This window comes from Acomys minous, assembly GCF_964271855.1.
Source record: "Acomys minous genome assembly, chromosome: 7".
In the NCBI taxonomy this organism is placed as follows: Eukaryota; Metazoa; Chordata; class Mammalia; order Rodentia; family Muridae; genus Acomys; species Acomys minous.
The window spans coordinates 87,613,340-87,627,152 of record NC_140488.1 but is presented as its reverse complement, the minus strand read 5'-3'; the positions used below and the strand labels follow the sequence as shown (position 1 = coordinate 87,627,152).

At 38.2% G+C, this 13,813-nt stretch overlaps 1 protein-coding gene across 5 annotated transcripts in view; it reads right to left on the bottom strand.

The window, feature by feature from the left end:
* The window catches only part of GK (glycerol kinase), a 73,580-nt gene that overhangs the window by 41,857 nt on the left and 17,910 nt on the right, over positions 1-13,813 (bottom strand). For 3 of the 5 annotated variants that reach the window (XM_084790445.1, XM_084790448.1, XM_084790446.1), the window contains exons 4-6: positions 9,125-9,202; positions 3,768-3,851; positions 301-377 (exon numbers count right to left, since the gene is read on the bottom strand). In XM_084790445.1, coding sequence (XP_084646571.1) covers positions 301-377; positions 3,768-3,851; positions 9,125-9,202 — 239 coding nt within the window. The remainder of the gene's footprint in view (positions 1-300; positions 378-3,767; positions 3,852-9,124; positions 9,203-13,813) is intronic. The other 2 variants (XM_084790447.1, XM_084790449.1) reach the window with 1 other exon arrangement.

Sequence of the window (13,813 nt, the reverse complement as noted above, 5' to 3'; positions counted from 1 at the left end):
GATTTGGCCCCAGTTATTTGAATGAAATAAATAACCATTTTGTCATAGGTTATAAGACAAGATAGTTTGCCTCATGAAATCAGAGAACTTTTTTAAAACCATTCTTTTTTTTTTCCTTCGAGACAGGGTTTCTCTGTGTAGCCCTGGCTGTCCTGGACTCACATTGTAGACCAGGCTGGCCTTGAACTCACAGTGATCCACTTGCCTCTCCCTCCCAAATGGTGGTGGCACTACAGGTGTGTGCCACCACTCCAAGCTAAACAAACATTATTACAATGTACTTCTGAAGAGATTTCTTACCTTGACAAAGTTATTATTTCCTGGAATTCGTTTACTAAGGTTCTCTACAGTAGACTGGGTTCTTAGGTCAAGCCACACTATGGATCAAAACATAATAATATGTAAGAGGACCTTCATAAAAATGAGAACCTAGTGAAATCACTGTTACAGATAGGAGACTGATTAGTTTCCATAAGCAATTAAAATGTTATAGCTTTTAAAGAACAGAAATTAGAAAATTAGAAATGAATAGACATACTGTTAGAAGAAAATATATTTACAAAAGAGAATTTAAAGCTTTTATGCAAAATTACAGACAAATTATAAGAACAATACAAACCTTGGGACTTTTACTTTGCATTATTTTTATAGGAAAATACAAAATATTGAAAAGTATTTGGAATAGGCATTTTCTGAACATACATGAATGGACTTAAAACCTGCAGGCTAGTTAGCAGTGCAAAACCAGAGTTCAGGATACAATGTGTCCTTGTAGCCTAGAAGCCTTGGGGAAGACTAAGACAAAGACTAAGTAAAAAGAACTGAAGTAAGACAAGATTCAGTCTCAAGTGTGGGATGCGTTATTTACAATAAAATCTTTCAAAGGATACAAGATCTGAAACCATTAAAAGATTTTCTTTAATTAGAATCCATTTTTTTGGTAGATTATATGGGGAAACTCTAATGGGCTACTATTTTCTTTACTAAATTTCTGTTATCTGCTTCCTGATCCCCAAGTAGAAAATACTTCATTTTTCTTTGTGGCAAACCTTGGGGAATAGAAAGCACTAAAAAACTGCACAGTAGATTGCATAAGTAACCAATAGAACCAGATTTGCTATCTTCTTTTAAGAGACAGGTACTATTGTATTTAACTTTTATATATAGCTTTTAATGTACTAGTGGTAACTCAGTATTTGGGGGATACTAACTACTCTTAGATGCCTTCTGACAAAAACTGAGGCCCATATCTATTTAAAGGATTCTGAGAGAGGTAATGCAAGCCTGCACACTACATTTTTTAATGCTGACAGAATTAATGCTAATTTGATTCACTTTGTTCTCATCGATTAAAATCAGTTCTTTCCTGTAGTAAATTTCTACAAACTCTTTCTAATTATGCAACTAGCTGTATACTTCATTTTGGTAGTACTAATTCCCATGAGACTTTTAACTGGAGACTTCAGGATACAATAATGATTTTCACAGGTAGAAAAAGCAGCAAGCAAATGATCCACATGACAACCAAGAAAATAGGAGAATAGCAAAAGCCACAAAACAGATTTACCTCTAGTTAAGATCTGCATTTGGTGCCCAGTACCTACTCCTCTTGACACCCAAAGTACCATCTCAAGTTCCCTTGGGGATTTATATTTTCATAGTCCTTAGCCATATGGTTTATCCACAAATTTGCCCTATCCCAAGTTATAGGGTCGGATATGAACCATAAGTTCTTACAGGAAAGATTCCTTGGTTAAATCACCCATCTGAGAGTCTGCAATTGTCATTGATCTCAGCTGTGTTTGTCACTGTGTAATTTGGGCCTGCTAGTCTCATGATGGGAGAGCTGAGTCTGTTCTGTCAAGAGCCATTTCAGAAAAGACAGACCGGAGGGGGCTACCAGTGACTTTGTGTTAGGAATGAATCAAAACCTACACTAAGCTACCAGTGAGTGGCTAGATCCATTAGCAAAATAAATTTCCTTGTTTTTTCCCCCTTGACTTAGTTGGAGTTGAGTTTTCTATCGCAATGTCAGGACATAAACCATTAGCAATATCAGAGGTGGCAACATCTCACATACCAGTGGAACAAGAGTTAGCTACTTTTTACACAGTAACAACACTGTGTGACGGTGGCCAAAATAGACTTTCCTTAGACAAGCAAGCTTAGCAGATGCTATTAGCTTAACAGGAGGAGTTGGGAGAAAGTGGAAGGATTCAAAGAGAGATTTCTAATTTGGGATGACTATGATTAACAAGCACATCTTAATTTTCAAGGGTTTGAACTACAACTACCTATGAGTTTAAAACTCAATTTAGTAAGTTTTGATAACTACTTCAAAAATTAAATAGGAAAAATTCAGATAGCAAATATTAGAGTTCATTGTACTCGGTAGGATAGAGAGATCTGTGAAACACTTGTTTTAGTTATATGGGTTTGTTGAATCATGATTTAAAATACCTTTCATAGAGAGGTAGCTAAACAAATAGATTGGAAATTCATTAACTCGGCTTTCTAGGCTTGTGTTTGATAATATAAGCCTCCTACAACTAGTGGTCTCCCTCTTTCCATCTCTTCCCCCTCTCCTCCCCGTTTCCCTGCCCTCTCACTGAAGAGTGGATAGAGATGGGAAGAGGGAGCCTTTTTAAATGTTATGTAAGTGCTCTTCCACTGACTCTACACCAGCAGTCCCTGTTGACTCACATCTTAATGGACACAACAAATACAGGAAGCTGAAAGATAGACCCCCATGCTCTATAATTCTGGGACAGTAGATCTCTGGATAGGACCTATAAATTTGACTTTTAAATAGGTGCCTTCCTTTCCAAAAACTACTACTACAACTCCACAACAGTGGTTCTTTCTTAGGAAGCATAATAGAACAACCTAGAAATCCTTGAACTTACCTAACCATAACCTATCTTGCAGGATTCTGGTTCAAGTGTAGGCCAAGGTTGAGCCTATATCCTTTTCTGTGAGTATTCCAAGTTATCCAACATAGCACTAATATGTGAGTACATCTTTTGTAAGGCATGCTCTTTAGAGTATTAATTACTTAGTTATAAAACCAAACCAAACACTGTCAATAAGGTCAATAGGAGTCTCCTTGGTCCTATGACCTTATTGCTCTTCAACCAACAGTAGTTAAACAGACTTGAAGTTATGTTTGACAACAGCGGTATCTACAGATCTAAACCCTCACCACACAAAATCAAAACACTTCATGTGAAATCATGAGTCCAAAGTTCTAAGTTTGGCTTTACTACCAACAAGCTTTGAGACATTCATTTTTTAACCCTTCTTGACCTAGACTCCCTAAATATAAGATAAAATGCTGGAGTGAATGGCATCTAAAGCCCTTTTTCTTCCATTGCTCTGGGACTGCAGAAGGCTGCCATGATGTCAACTTTGTTTTCACAATCAAAGAGTTCATGGCAATTAGAGTACGTGGACTGAATTAGTACAAATGGCAAAGAAAAATATGTCAGTGGTTGATACACTACCAAGGCAATTCACAAATGTTCAAAATTAATTGAATTAAGAACAAAACAATTAGAAAACTCATTATAGAAGCAAAGATGGCAGAATTAGATTTGCAGAATAAGAGAACAAAAGCCCAAGAGAAGATCCCAAAGCTGAAAGACTTGTGTAGGTAATTTCTGAGATCAAAAGAAGTGACAGATCCAGATCTGGCAGTAGCAGTCAATGTCCCCCAACATGTCTGAGTTGGGAGGCTGGGAAGTGAGCAATAGCCAGAGCACCAATACCTGAGGAAGTACCAGCAGCTGGAACTGAAGAGCCAGAGGGGCCAACGGCAACTGGAACTGAAGAGCCAGGAGAAACTGGAGCAGCTGGAGCATTAGAAGAAATAATGGCAATTCATGCTAGAGATAGCCAGGTTCAAGATCTATGTACGCTTGTTTTGAGATGGTAGATCACTTGGGCAAGTTCATCAGAATGAATATTTTTTTCTACACATGTGAATGTAGAAAAGGAAATAGAAGAGACATGCAGCAAAAGTGGAACAAGGAAAGTCCAGCTTGAATGTCTTGTTCACTAGCATTTCCACTTGGATGAAGAACATGTCTGTGTTTCTTGTTCATAAAGATTCTTCCCTACTTAGCAACATATATGCACCATAGTTAAAAAAAAAAACCACTGAACTGAAATCATGCATGATATATTACAGGAGCACATCTTCGGGAGATGTTAAAAGGGAATGCTACCAAGGATCATGCTATAGCCCCTGCCATGGTCATATGCTGTAGAACATAAAAGAGCTATTTTGGAAGAGCACAATCCTGCGAAAGTACTTTCCTCGTTGGGAAGCTGGAAGTAAAACCATTCCCACAGACAGGAACAGCACAGTCTACATAAAAATAGGGAACTGTTAATTCCCAAGGTAAGAAAATAGATTCTAGTGGGTGTAGAATACTATATAGACCCCGTTCTAGAAGGTATTAATGATATTTATTTAGACTAATAAATTGGAATTTCAATGGTCCAGTCCACACAATGAATAGTTTACAAAAATAATTTGGATACACCTAGGTGTGGTGGTTCATGCCTGTAATCCCAGCACTCTGGGAAGCAGAGGTAGGAGGATCTCTGTAAGTTCAAGGCCAGCCTGGTCTACAAAGTGAGTCCAGGACAGCCAAGGTTACACAGAGAAATCCTGTTACAAACAAACAAACAAAAAAGTTGAAGAAAATAATTTGGATATTGTAAATAAAGTCACATCTAATATATGTGTAGTGCATTTAGTTTGTTCAGATAAGAGTTTTACAAGTGAAGAGAAATACAGTTGCCTCAATCTCCAGGGATCAGTTAGTTAAGCGATATACACAGTATAGAAGAAATAATCATCTTCAGAAGATATTAAATAATAAATCACACAAATTTGCACAAGTTTGGCTTATCATGACAACAGAAAGCAAACACATCTAAGAAACAAAATGAAAATGGAGAAAAGTCACTGGAGACCATCTATGTCTAGTTGGCTAAGCACAAAGCAAATAGTAAATCTCCTTAGAGATGATTAGTTTGCAGTGTGGTAAGAAGGGGAGCTTCCTTGCTATCCAACACACCAGAAGCAAAGACCAACAGAGTTTTACAAAATGCTACTTACTTATTTCCCTTCAATAATATAGGAATTGTAAATGCTAATAGTTAAGCCCTTAATTAAGCTGGTTAAAAGGTCATATACAAGGGCAAAGAGATTATGCCTCTCATTTGATGATATTTCTAATAACAGATGGGGAAAAGAAAAATGGGGAGTGGGAAAGGCAGAAAAATTAAAACCTATTAGCTCCTGCCTGCGCTGTGTGTGTGTGTGTGTGTGTGTGTGTGTGTGTGTGTGTGTGTGTGTGTGTATACATGTGTATATACATGAATACTCATATAATGGAGAATCTGAAATCAATTTGAGCTGTTAGTACATAATGCCAATGACAGACCTGAGTGCCTGGGAAGCAGTGATAGAAAGTGATGCTCTTTCTTAGATGCCGCACTAGAATTTACTGTCTTAACCTCAGAATTAACACACTAATTTTAAAAATTATATGTGATATCTAAAAGTAGGCTATATGTACCTATGGACCCACTGAGCTTTCACCTTTGTTTACAATTGGAAAAGACATCAGTAAGCACATAGCTTTATTGCAAGTAAGTATAGCCTTTCTCAGTATTCAATTTGGTCAATAAACTTACCATATTTTTCAGACCATAATACACACCTGACCATAAGATGCACACAGTTTGTAGAGCAGTTAAAACAAGAAAAACAGTAAAAGCAGCAATCATACCATAAGGTGCACCCTAATCGTCCCCCTACACTTTTGGGGGAAAAGTGTCTTATGGTCCAAAAAATATGGTATGCTGCAGCCACCACTGAATCCTAAGACTCTTATATCTTATTTTTGTTGTTACTGTACTAGTGGTAAATATACTCTCTACTTACCATGTTCAGTGTTCATATAGTAAAAAGGAAGGCGACATGAAAGGGATTTTAAATTTTTTTATTATTTATTTATTCAATGTTGTTTGAGGATGTGTGCTGTGCATACGTGAATGTGTGTGTGTGTGTGTGTGTGTGTGTGTGTGTGTGTGTTGTGTGTGTGTGTGCACACGCGTACTTGCCCTGGCATGTGTAGAGGTCATGTGACCCTTTCAAAGTCAGTTCTCTCCCTCTACATACCCTTCCCAGGGCTCGAACTCAGGTCATCAGTTCGACAGCAAGCACAATGAGCCATCTCAGAGAATTTTTTTAAAAGAAAAATACAAACTGTTCTTCTCATTTGCTTATTCATAATAAATACTATTTGTAAGTTATAATTTAGTTAAGTAAAAACAAGAAAAGGAAAACAACAGCGACAGAGCTTTAGAAGAGGAGGGAGAGAAGGAAGAAAATGAGTGCCATGAACGGATTCATTGTTATATTTGGTTTAGTCTTATATATCCCATGATGCCCTCAGATTCACTATATACTTAGAGTAAACTTGAATCCCTGATCTTCATGCCTCCATGCCCAAGTGCTTGGATCAAAACTATATACCACTATGACTGTTTTGAACTGAATATGTCATAGGAAAAAATTGATAGTGAAATACTAACCCCAAATTTGAAGGAATTAGGATGGGAAACTTTGGCAAATGGTTAGGTCAACACCGTAGTCATAGAAATGGGATTAGTGCACTTATAAAAGACTGGAAAGAGTTTGCTTCTTGCCCTGTGCTCTCTACCATATGAAAACACAAGTCAGGCAATGGGCCCTTACCAGACCAAATCAACTGGCATGGTGCTCTCAGTCTCAAACTTTTAGCCTCTACAACTGCTATAAACATACATCTGCTGAATCAGCCACCAACTCTATGGTATTTTGGCTCTAGATGTCTGAACTAAAATCAAGAAAAATTAAAAGTGCAAAACATCACATCATGATATAAACAAGCCAAAAAAAGCTTGACCAAAAATCCATGGAACAATCTAATTCTGTTTCCACTAATCCTGTCTGATCTTCCCTTTGAATAAAGCCACTAAATATTTAATACCATGATGAAACTCTCAGCATGGATGGATGATAATTCAATGGTTTTCTAGATGAAATGAAATTGGAGGAAAAGTCTACCATTTAATGATTAAGCACATTCTTTCTAGAATTTCCTATCCTCTAGTTCTCTTCCCATGTCTTCTAGCTCCCAAATTCCTACTCTGAATTTCTGTGACACAAAATAAAGGGACAGGCCTCCTCAGTTTATCATGATATATATAGGGGTCACCACAGAACAGGAAACATACAAAGGCATCTAGCCAAGGTTTAGGGATTTAATTGTACCTTCATTCCTATAGTGAGGTCATCTATAATAAGTTGAGATGATCACATCTGTGTTCGAAACTTTCAAATCTGCATTGATAGCTATCTAAAAGCAACTATGGTGTGCCATACTGGTAAGCAAGCACTTGGCAGGTAGAGGGAGGAAGATCAGGAGTTCAAAGTTATCCTTAGCTACATAGTGGGTTCAAGGGCAGCATGGAACACATAAAACATTGGCTCAAAAACAAATAAACAAAGTCCAATGAGAGTTCAGTGGGTAAAGGTGCATGGGGCCAGGCCTGACAACTTGTGTTTGACCCTTGAGATCTGCAAGGTAAAAGTAGAAAACTAATTCCAGCCGGTTATTTTCTTTTGTCCTCATGCAAAATGCATGCCCCAAACTAACTAACTAAATGTAATCAAAACATCCAAAACATCTAATTTCTAATTGCCTAGAAAATAGTTTCAACCACAAGTTTAATAGCTCATATAAAACAAAAAGCTATTTTCCTCCCTTAATATTACTAACTTCAATTCTTATAAGCTCAATTTATTTTCCTTTATCTCCTTTATGAAGCAGTGTTGGGGTTTTGTTAAAAATGGTATAATATAGACCTTAAGCACAGTGCTAAGAAGAAAAGAGGCCCTCAGAAAGAACAACACAGCCCAGAGCACAAGCGTGGGCTTCTCAAAGAATGATCACCCGCTTCATGCTTATGAATTGCCCTATGTACAAACCTACAGTCAGATCTACCCTCTGAGACTCCTCGGCAACTTTCATTCTCTTCATTTTCACTGCCCTACTTCAGTAACTTGATCACAGTATCAATTAATAGCTTTCACTGCACAAAAAAAGTCCTGTCCTTTTACATATACATCCTTAGATTTACAGGCTTTTTATTGGCTTCTCCTCCCTGTTTCATATTCCTTTCCTTCTTAATGAAATTCACTGTTTCCCTTCTTTATAACTTATTCTGATAATCCCATTATTTTATCTTTTCTTTTCTCTTCTTTTTTTTTTTTTTTTTGGATTTTTTGTTTTGTTTTGCAATGGAATTTAGCTTCATAGCCCCCAGGTGACCTAGAACATGCAATGCTGTGGCCTTGAGGCATTTTTCCTGCCTCATTGGTGGGATTATGGGCGTGTACCATCAGAGCCGCAGGATTTGCTATTTGAGACAGAAATCTAAGGATTGTAGATTTAGACCACAACTTTCCCTCGATGACATAGTAGTATTATTTAGTGCTCTGCAACTGTCATGTGCTAACGATGATGCTCATATCTACTCAGGACCTTTGCATCTAAGACGGGACGCCTAACAGTACAACTCTTGAGATTTTGAAGTTTGTGTGCTCTGGTGAAACTGTTAAATCCATAACAGAAGCAGCTAAAATTCTGATAACTTGTCTTAATAAGTTCAAGTTTTTAGATAGAAAGTACAAATGTATAAATAATTTATAGATAAGTTTGAGCACTTTCATTGTTTATTTTTCAGGGTAGGAAGGAAAAAGTCTTCTAAATGTCAAAAACACAGTGAGGGGGGTCATAAAACAGTTCTGACAATATCCATCCATTTATATAATACAAAGAATCAACAAAAAGAAAGAGCATGGGAGAGAAGCAATTAATTCAATATGTGAATAAATATGATCTGAACATGTTTAGTACACAAAAGCTTATCTCCTAGGAGTCTGCTGGCCGTCTCATCAGAGTATAGGAAACATAGGGTTTGTCCATCGGATGTTTTAGTGTGACCACCTCTGCAAATGGAGCAAGGCCCTGTGCTGGACCTCTCTGCATGAATGGCTTACCCACGGCATTGTAGAGAGGCTCTCCAGTTAGCTTGTCCCAGACTACTGTGGTTTCCCTCTGGTTGCTGACACCAATGGCTTTGACAAGAAAGTTAAACAGAAGGAAAGAGAAAATTAAACATGTAATACATTACTTCAGGATAATTGGAACAACTAAAGAATTTTTTTAACTTGCAATTTCCCGAGACAGGACCTCACCATGTAGCCTAAAACAGACTGGCCTTAAATTACCAGAGACCCCACCCCAACTGCGCTACCTCTGCTTCCAGAATGCTATGAATAAAGGCATATGCCACCATACCCAGCTTTCCATTTGGAATATTTGTGGTGTTACCTGGTGTATTTTCCTTAAATGCTTCTGAAAGAAGTGAATGTGAAATGTAAAGATTCTTTAGAATCCTTCTGCTTCACTACAAGCACACACTGATGAACCATATCATTACTGAGGAAAGGCTCCCAGACTGTTCCAAGGGATGTAATGACTTCACAAACATATAATGGGCAGTTTATTATTCTATGCTAAGCAGCAATAAAAACTCATTAATTTGTTTCCTAATTGTTACGTGAAACTTCCCTTCCTAAGTGTGTACATATGTGCAGACCTGCATTTTTAGAAAATAGCCACAGCCAGGCATGATAGTAGGAATGCATGCCTGCAACCCCCGTGTTTGGAAGGCTTTGGAAGGGAAGAGACCAGGAGTCAAGGTCAGTCGGGGCTACGCAGAGAATTTAAGGGCTATGTGAGGCACTGGCTCTAAAAACAAAACAAAAAGAAACAGTGAGATAGCTCAGCAGATAAAGATGCTTGTCATACACGTCTTGAGTTGGATTCTTGGAATCCCCATAGATGAAAAGAGAACTATAAAGACACCATAGTTATCACCTGACCTATACACACATGCCATGGTCATACAACACATAGGCAGACCATGTTTTAAAAATAAATAAATAAAGACATCTGGGCACAGTGGCACATGCCTATAATCCCAGCACACAGGGAAGCTGAGGCAGGAGGATCGCTGTGAGTTCAAGGCCAGCCTGGTCTACAAAGCGAGTCCAGGACAGGCAAGACTGGACAGAGAAACCCTGTCTCAAAAAAAATCTTAAGAAAATATTCAGTAGCAGTTAGGTTCAGCAAAACCAAATAGCTGGGTTTCAATTCCAATCTTGTGTCTCCTTGTTTTGTCACTTTAGAGTTTTATTTCTTGGATATTTGAGGAGGCTAAAAGGCCTGACCTAGCAACAATAAGTCACTATACATTAAAGCAGATGTCTTGAAGAAAGAAGTATTGAGTTGATGTCCCCCAGGCTGCTGTCATAATCACCACTGAGTACAGAATACAGTGACAGTTGCACAGTCAGGCTGAACTGAGCAGATTAAGGGAATTCCTTGGAATCTCAGAGAGTACTACAGCAGGAGTGTGGCAATGGGTAGCTACAGTGGAATATTGTGAAAGTGATACTTGTTTTAAAAATAAAAACGTCACGATGTGGAACCACATCTAAATTAGCTGAATTCACAGCTAAATAGAGTCCATTTCCTCCTTGTTGATTTTCCTGTAAATCATCAGCTGGCTGGTCTTTTTAGTCATAACCCTTAAGTCACATGTCTGTCATGCTACCTTTTGTATTGGCTCCTTCTGACTCACTGAGAATCTAATCTAGAGCTATTTCCATCTGCTACTTGGTCCAGGATTCCTCTCTGAGCACTCCCTCTGTCTCCTCTATCTTAATTCATTTCATGCCAAGTGAAACTGCTTTCCTTGCAGACAGTCAAAGTCCTGTCAAATTCCTTTGCACGGTTCTCTTTAGGCCACAGATATCTTTATCACTGCACACCGGTTTCATACAATGCCACTGGGCTTTCCCAGTGTTCCAACCTCAAATCCTATTTTGTAAAAAATCATTTATTCACATATCTTAAGTACATTTATGTATTGGGGTGAGTGCTTGTATGTGGAGGGCAGAGAACAACTCGCAGAAATTCTCACCTTTCACCTCAAACTCAGGTTTAAGGCTTGACAGCAGGAGTCTTTACCCACTGAGACATCTTACCTGTCAAAATCATTACTTGCTCCTAATTTTAATTCTTTCTTTTGCAGAATACCACATTCAGGTTTATAATTCTTCATCATAGTTCAGCTGCACCATTCAGATGCATATGAATATAACATGCACAAGACACAGGTTTCTTGTCCTCACAGGAATGTATTTAGAGATATAATTATCCACATAAATAAAACCCAACAGTTCGGACTTACATCAAGACCGTCCACACTCTACCTAATATTTTAAGGGGTTCTTTTCTCTAAGTGACTGTTCATAAAATAGTGAAACTATTTAAAATCTATCAGGCAAAGCCTAGTATAGTCCCAGCACATTTTGGAGGCTGGATAGGAGGTTGCTATGGTTAGTCTCAGTCATAGTAAGTTCCAGAGGAGTCTGGACTCCACAGCCACATCTTATTTCCTATCTCAAAGACAAACAAACAAAACCCACCACACATAAGTAAACAAAAGGTTGTAACAATTTAAAAAATAGTCTTAGAAAAAGTCTTTGTAAATACTTAAAGTCTTAGTAATTAGACTTAGTAATTAGGCTTTCAAAAATAAACTGGTAGGAATATAGCTGGCTCAGTGCTTATGTGTAGGGCCCTGTATAGAATCCCCAGCACTAAAATAAGTAAATAATGCCTTAATTATATCATTGTAACATACTTTGGAATAAAAACTGTAAATACACAGAGGACAATAATAAAAGTTTTATGTGCACTATGTGGGCAGATGCATGAAGCTTTTCATACTGAGCATGGTGACATGTGCCTATAATCCCAGCATCTAGGAAGCTGAGGCAGAAGGATGGAGTTTGTGAGTACAAAGCCAGGTACATAGCTAGTCATTGTCTCAAAACAAAAACAAAACAAAAACCACAAGCCACTTTTCAGCTTTTCAAAAAACAAAAAAACAAACCAAAAGCAAAACACTTTTCAGCTTTTCAAGCAGTAAGAAACTATGCGTAGTTTCACATATAAAATGTATATTTGAAAATTAAAAACAAGATACGGTCTCTAGTGGAAAATTATTTTAGAGAAAAAGGTGCCTCTCTGAAGAGCACTATGAGGTTCCTAAGTCTAAGATGTGTGTTAGTTAGGGCGAGGAATGGATGTATTGGCTTTCTTTATCACCGAAATAACTGCTTGAGATTTTAACTCCTGAGAACCTATGTTCTCATCTTTGAAACAGTTTTTGCCCATCACTTAATGAGAATATCCGGCTTTGTAACTTTGTGTATGTGGTCATTTCTAAGGTATCACTAAAGGCAAGCATAGCTGCCTAACACACACAGAGCAGCCTGTTGGCCTACTTTAGGTTTAAATGTGCCATTCAACGAGACAGTATATTTTAGCTTAGAAGAAAGCAGTCTTCACAGTGGCTTAAGTAAAAAAAAACATATTTATGGTGATGGTGTCTGAGAAAACAGTCTCAATTCAGTAGATCACGCTGGTCTTGAACACACCAGTAACTCTCTTGCCTAAGCCTCCCAAGTGCTGAGAATATAGACTTGTACGAACCACCACACCCAACTTTGAAGTCAATACTTTCGGACAGATGAAGACAACTAAAATAAATGAATCAGGAATTTGTGAAAGGTATATAAGCAGATATGATGAGCTCTGTTAATGATTGCCAGGTAAAACTAAATGATAACAACTCTCAGCTGGCAAAGCTCGTTTGCTTGTTGCATAGGAAATAGAAAGCAAGTGCTTTATGAAATTATCAACGTGGCTCAGGGAAAACAAACTGGTTCAATTATATGAGTGGCACTTTAATGCCCTCCACTAATAAACAGCTACGGATCCCACAGCCCTCTTCCTCCACTGCAGCTGAAGGAAGTTGATCTAGGTGATTGCTGACTGCTGAGTATATTCTAGTTTAGAAGAAAGCAGTCTTCACAGTGGCTTATGTCAAAAAAACACTTTTATGGTGAGGGTGTCTGAGAAAACAGTCTCAATTCAGTAGATCATGTTGATCTGGAACACACCAGCTTTTATAGTTTTGTTACCTAGAATTCCAAATAGGGAAGAAAAGCTTGCTCATTCTGATGGCCCACTCAGTAAATTCTCAGGGGAGAGCAGTAGCATGACTGGCTTCGTGTGGTAGACTTTATGAGATGTTCTCATCCTTGGCTACAGGTGAGTGGTTGCAGACAAAGAATCACTTTGAATTGGTATGACTTTTATATTGGATAAACTGGTGTGCCAAAAAGATAGCTGTTTTAATCCCAGCACTTGGAAGAAAGAGGCAGGTGGATCTCTGTGAGGCCAAGACCAGCCTGGTCTACAGAGAGAAGTCTGGGAGGGCCAGGGCTACACATGGAGAAGTAGGAGGAAGAGTAGCAGAAGGAGACAAATACATGTTTAACGTCTAATAGGCCTGTTCCTGTAAGTGCAAGACAAATTACTTGGTGAGGAACTCTGTCGTCTTCACATATGACACAAAACCCAGAATGATTGATATGGCAGTAGGCTCAGAAGGTCACCATATTGCATCCCACCTTATCTGTCAGGAAGGTAGAACAATGTCAGGGCCAGTTACTTTGGACTCTATATCACACATCTCTTTAAGCTGTGCAGTTTATTTATGAGTCTGAGGCAATGACTCTTCTGACAACTGAGTACTAATAAGCACC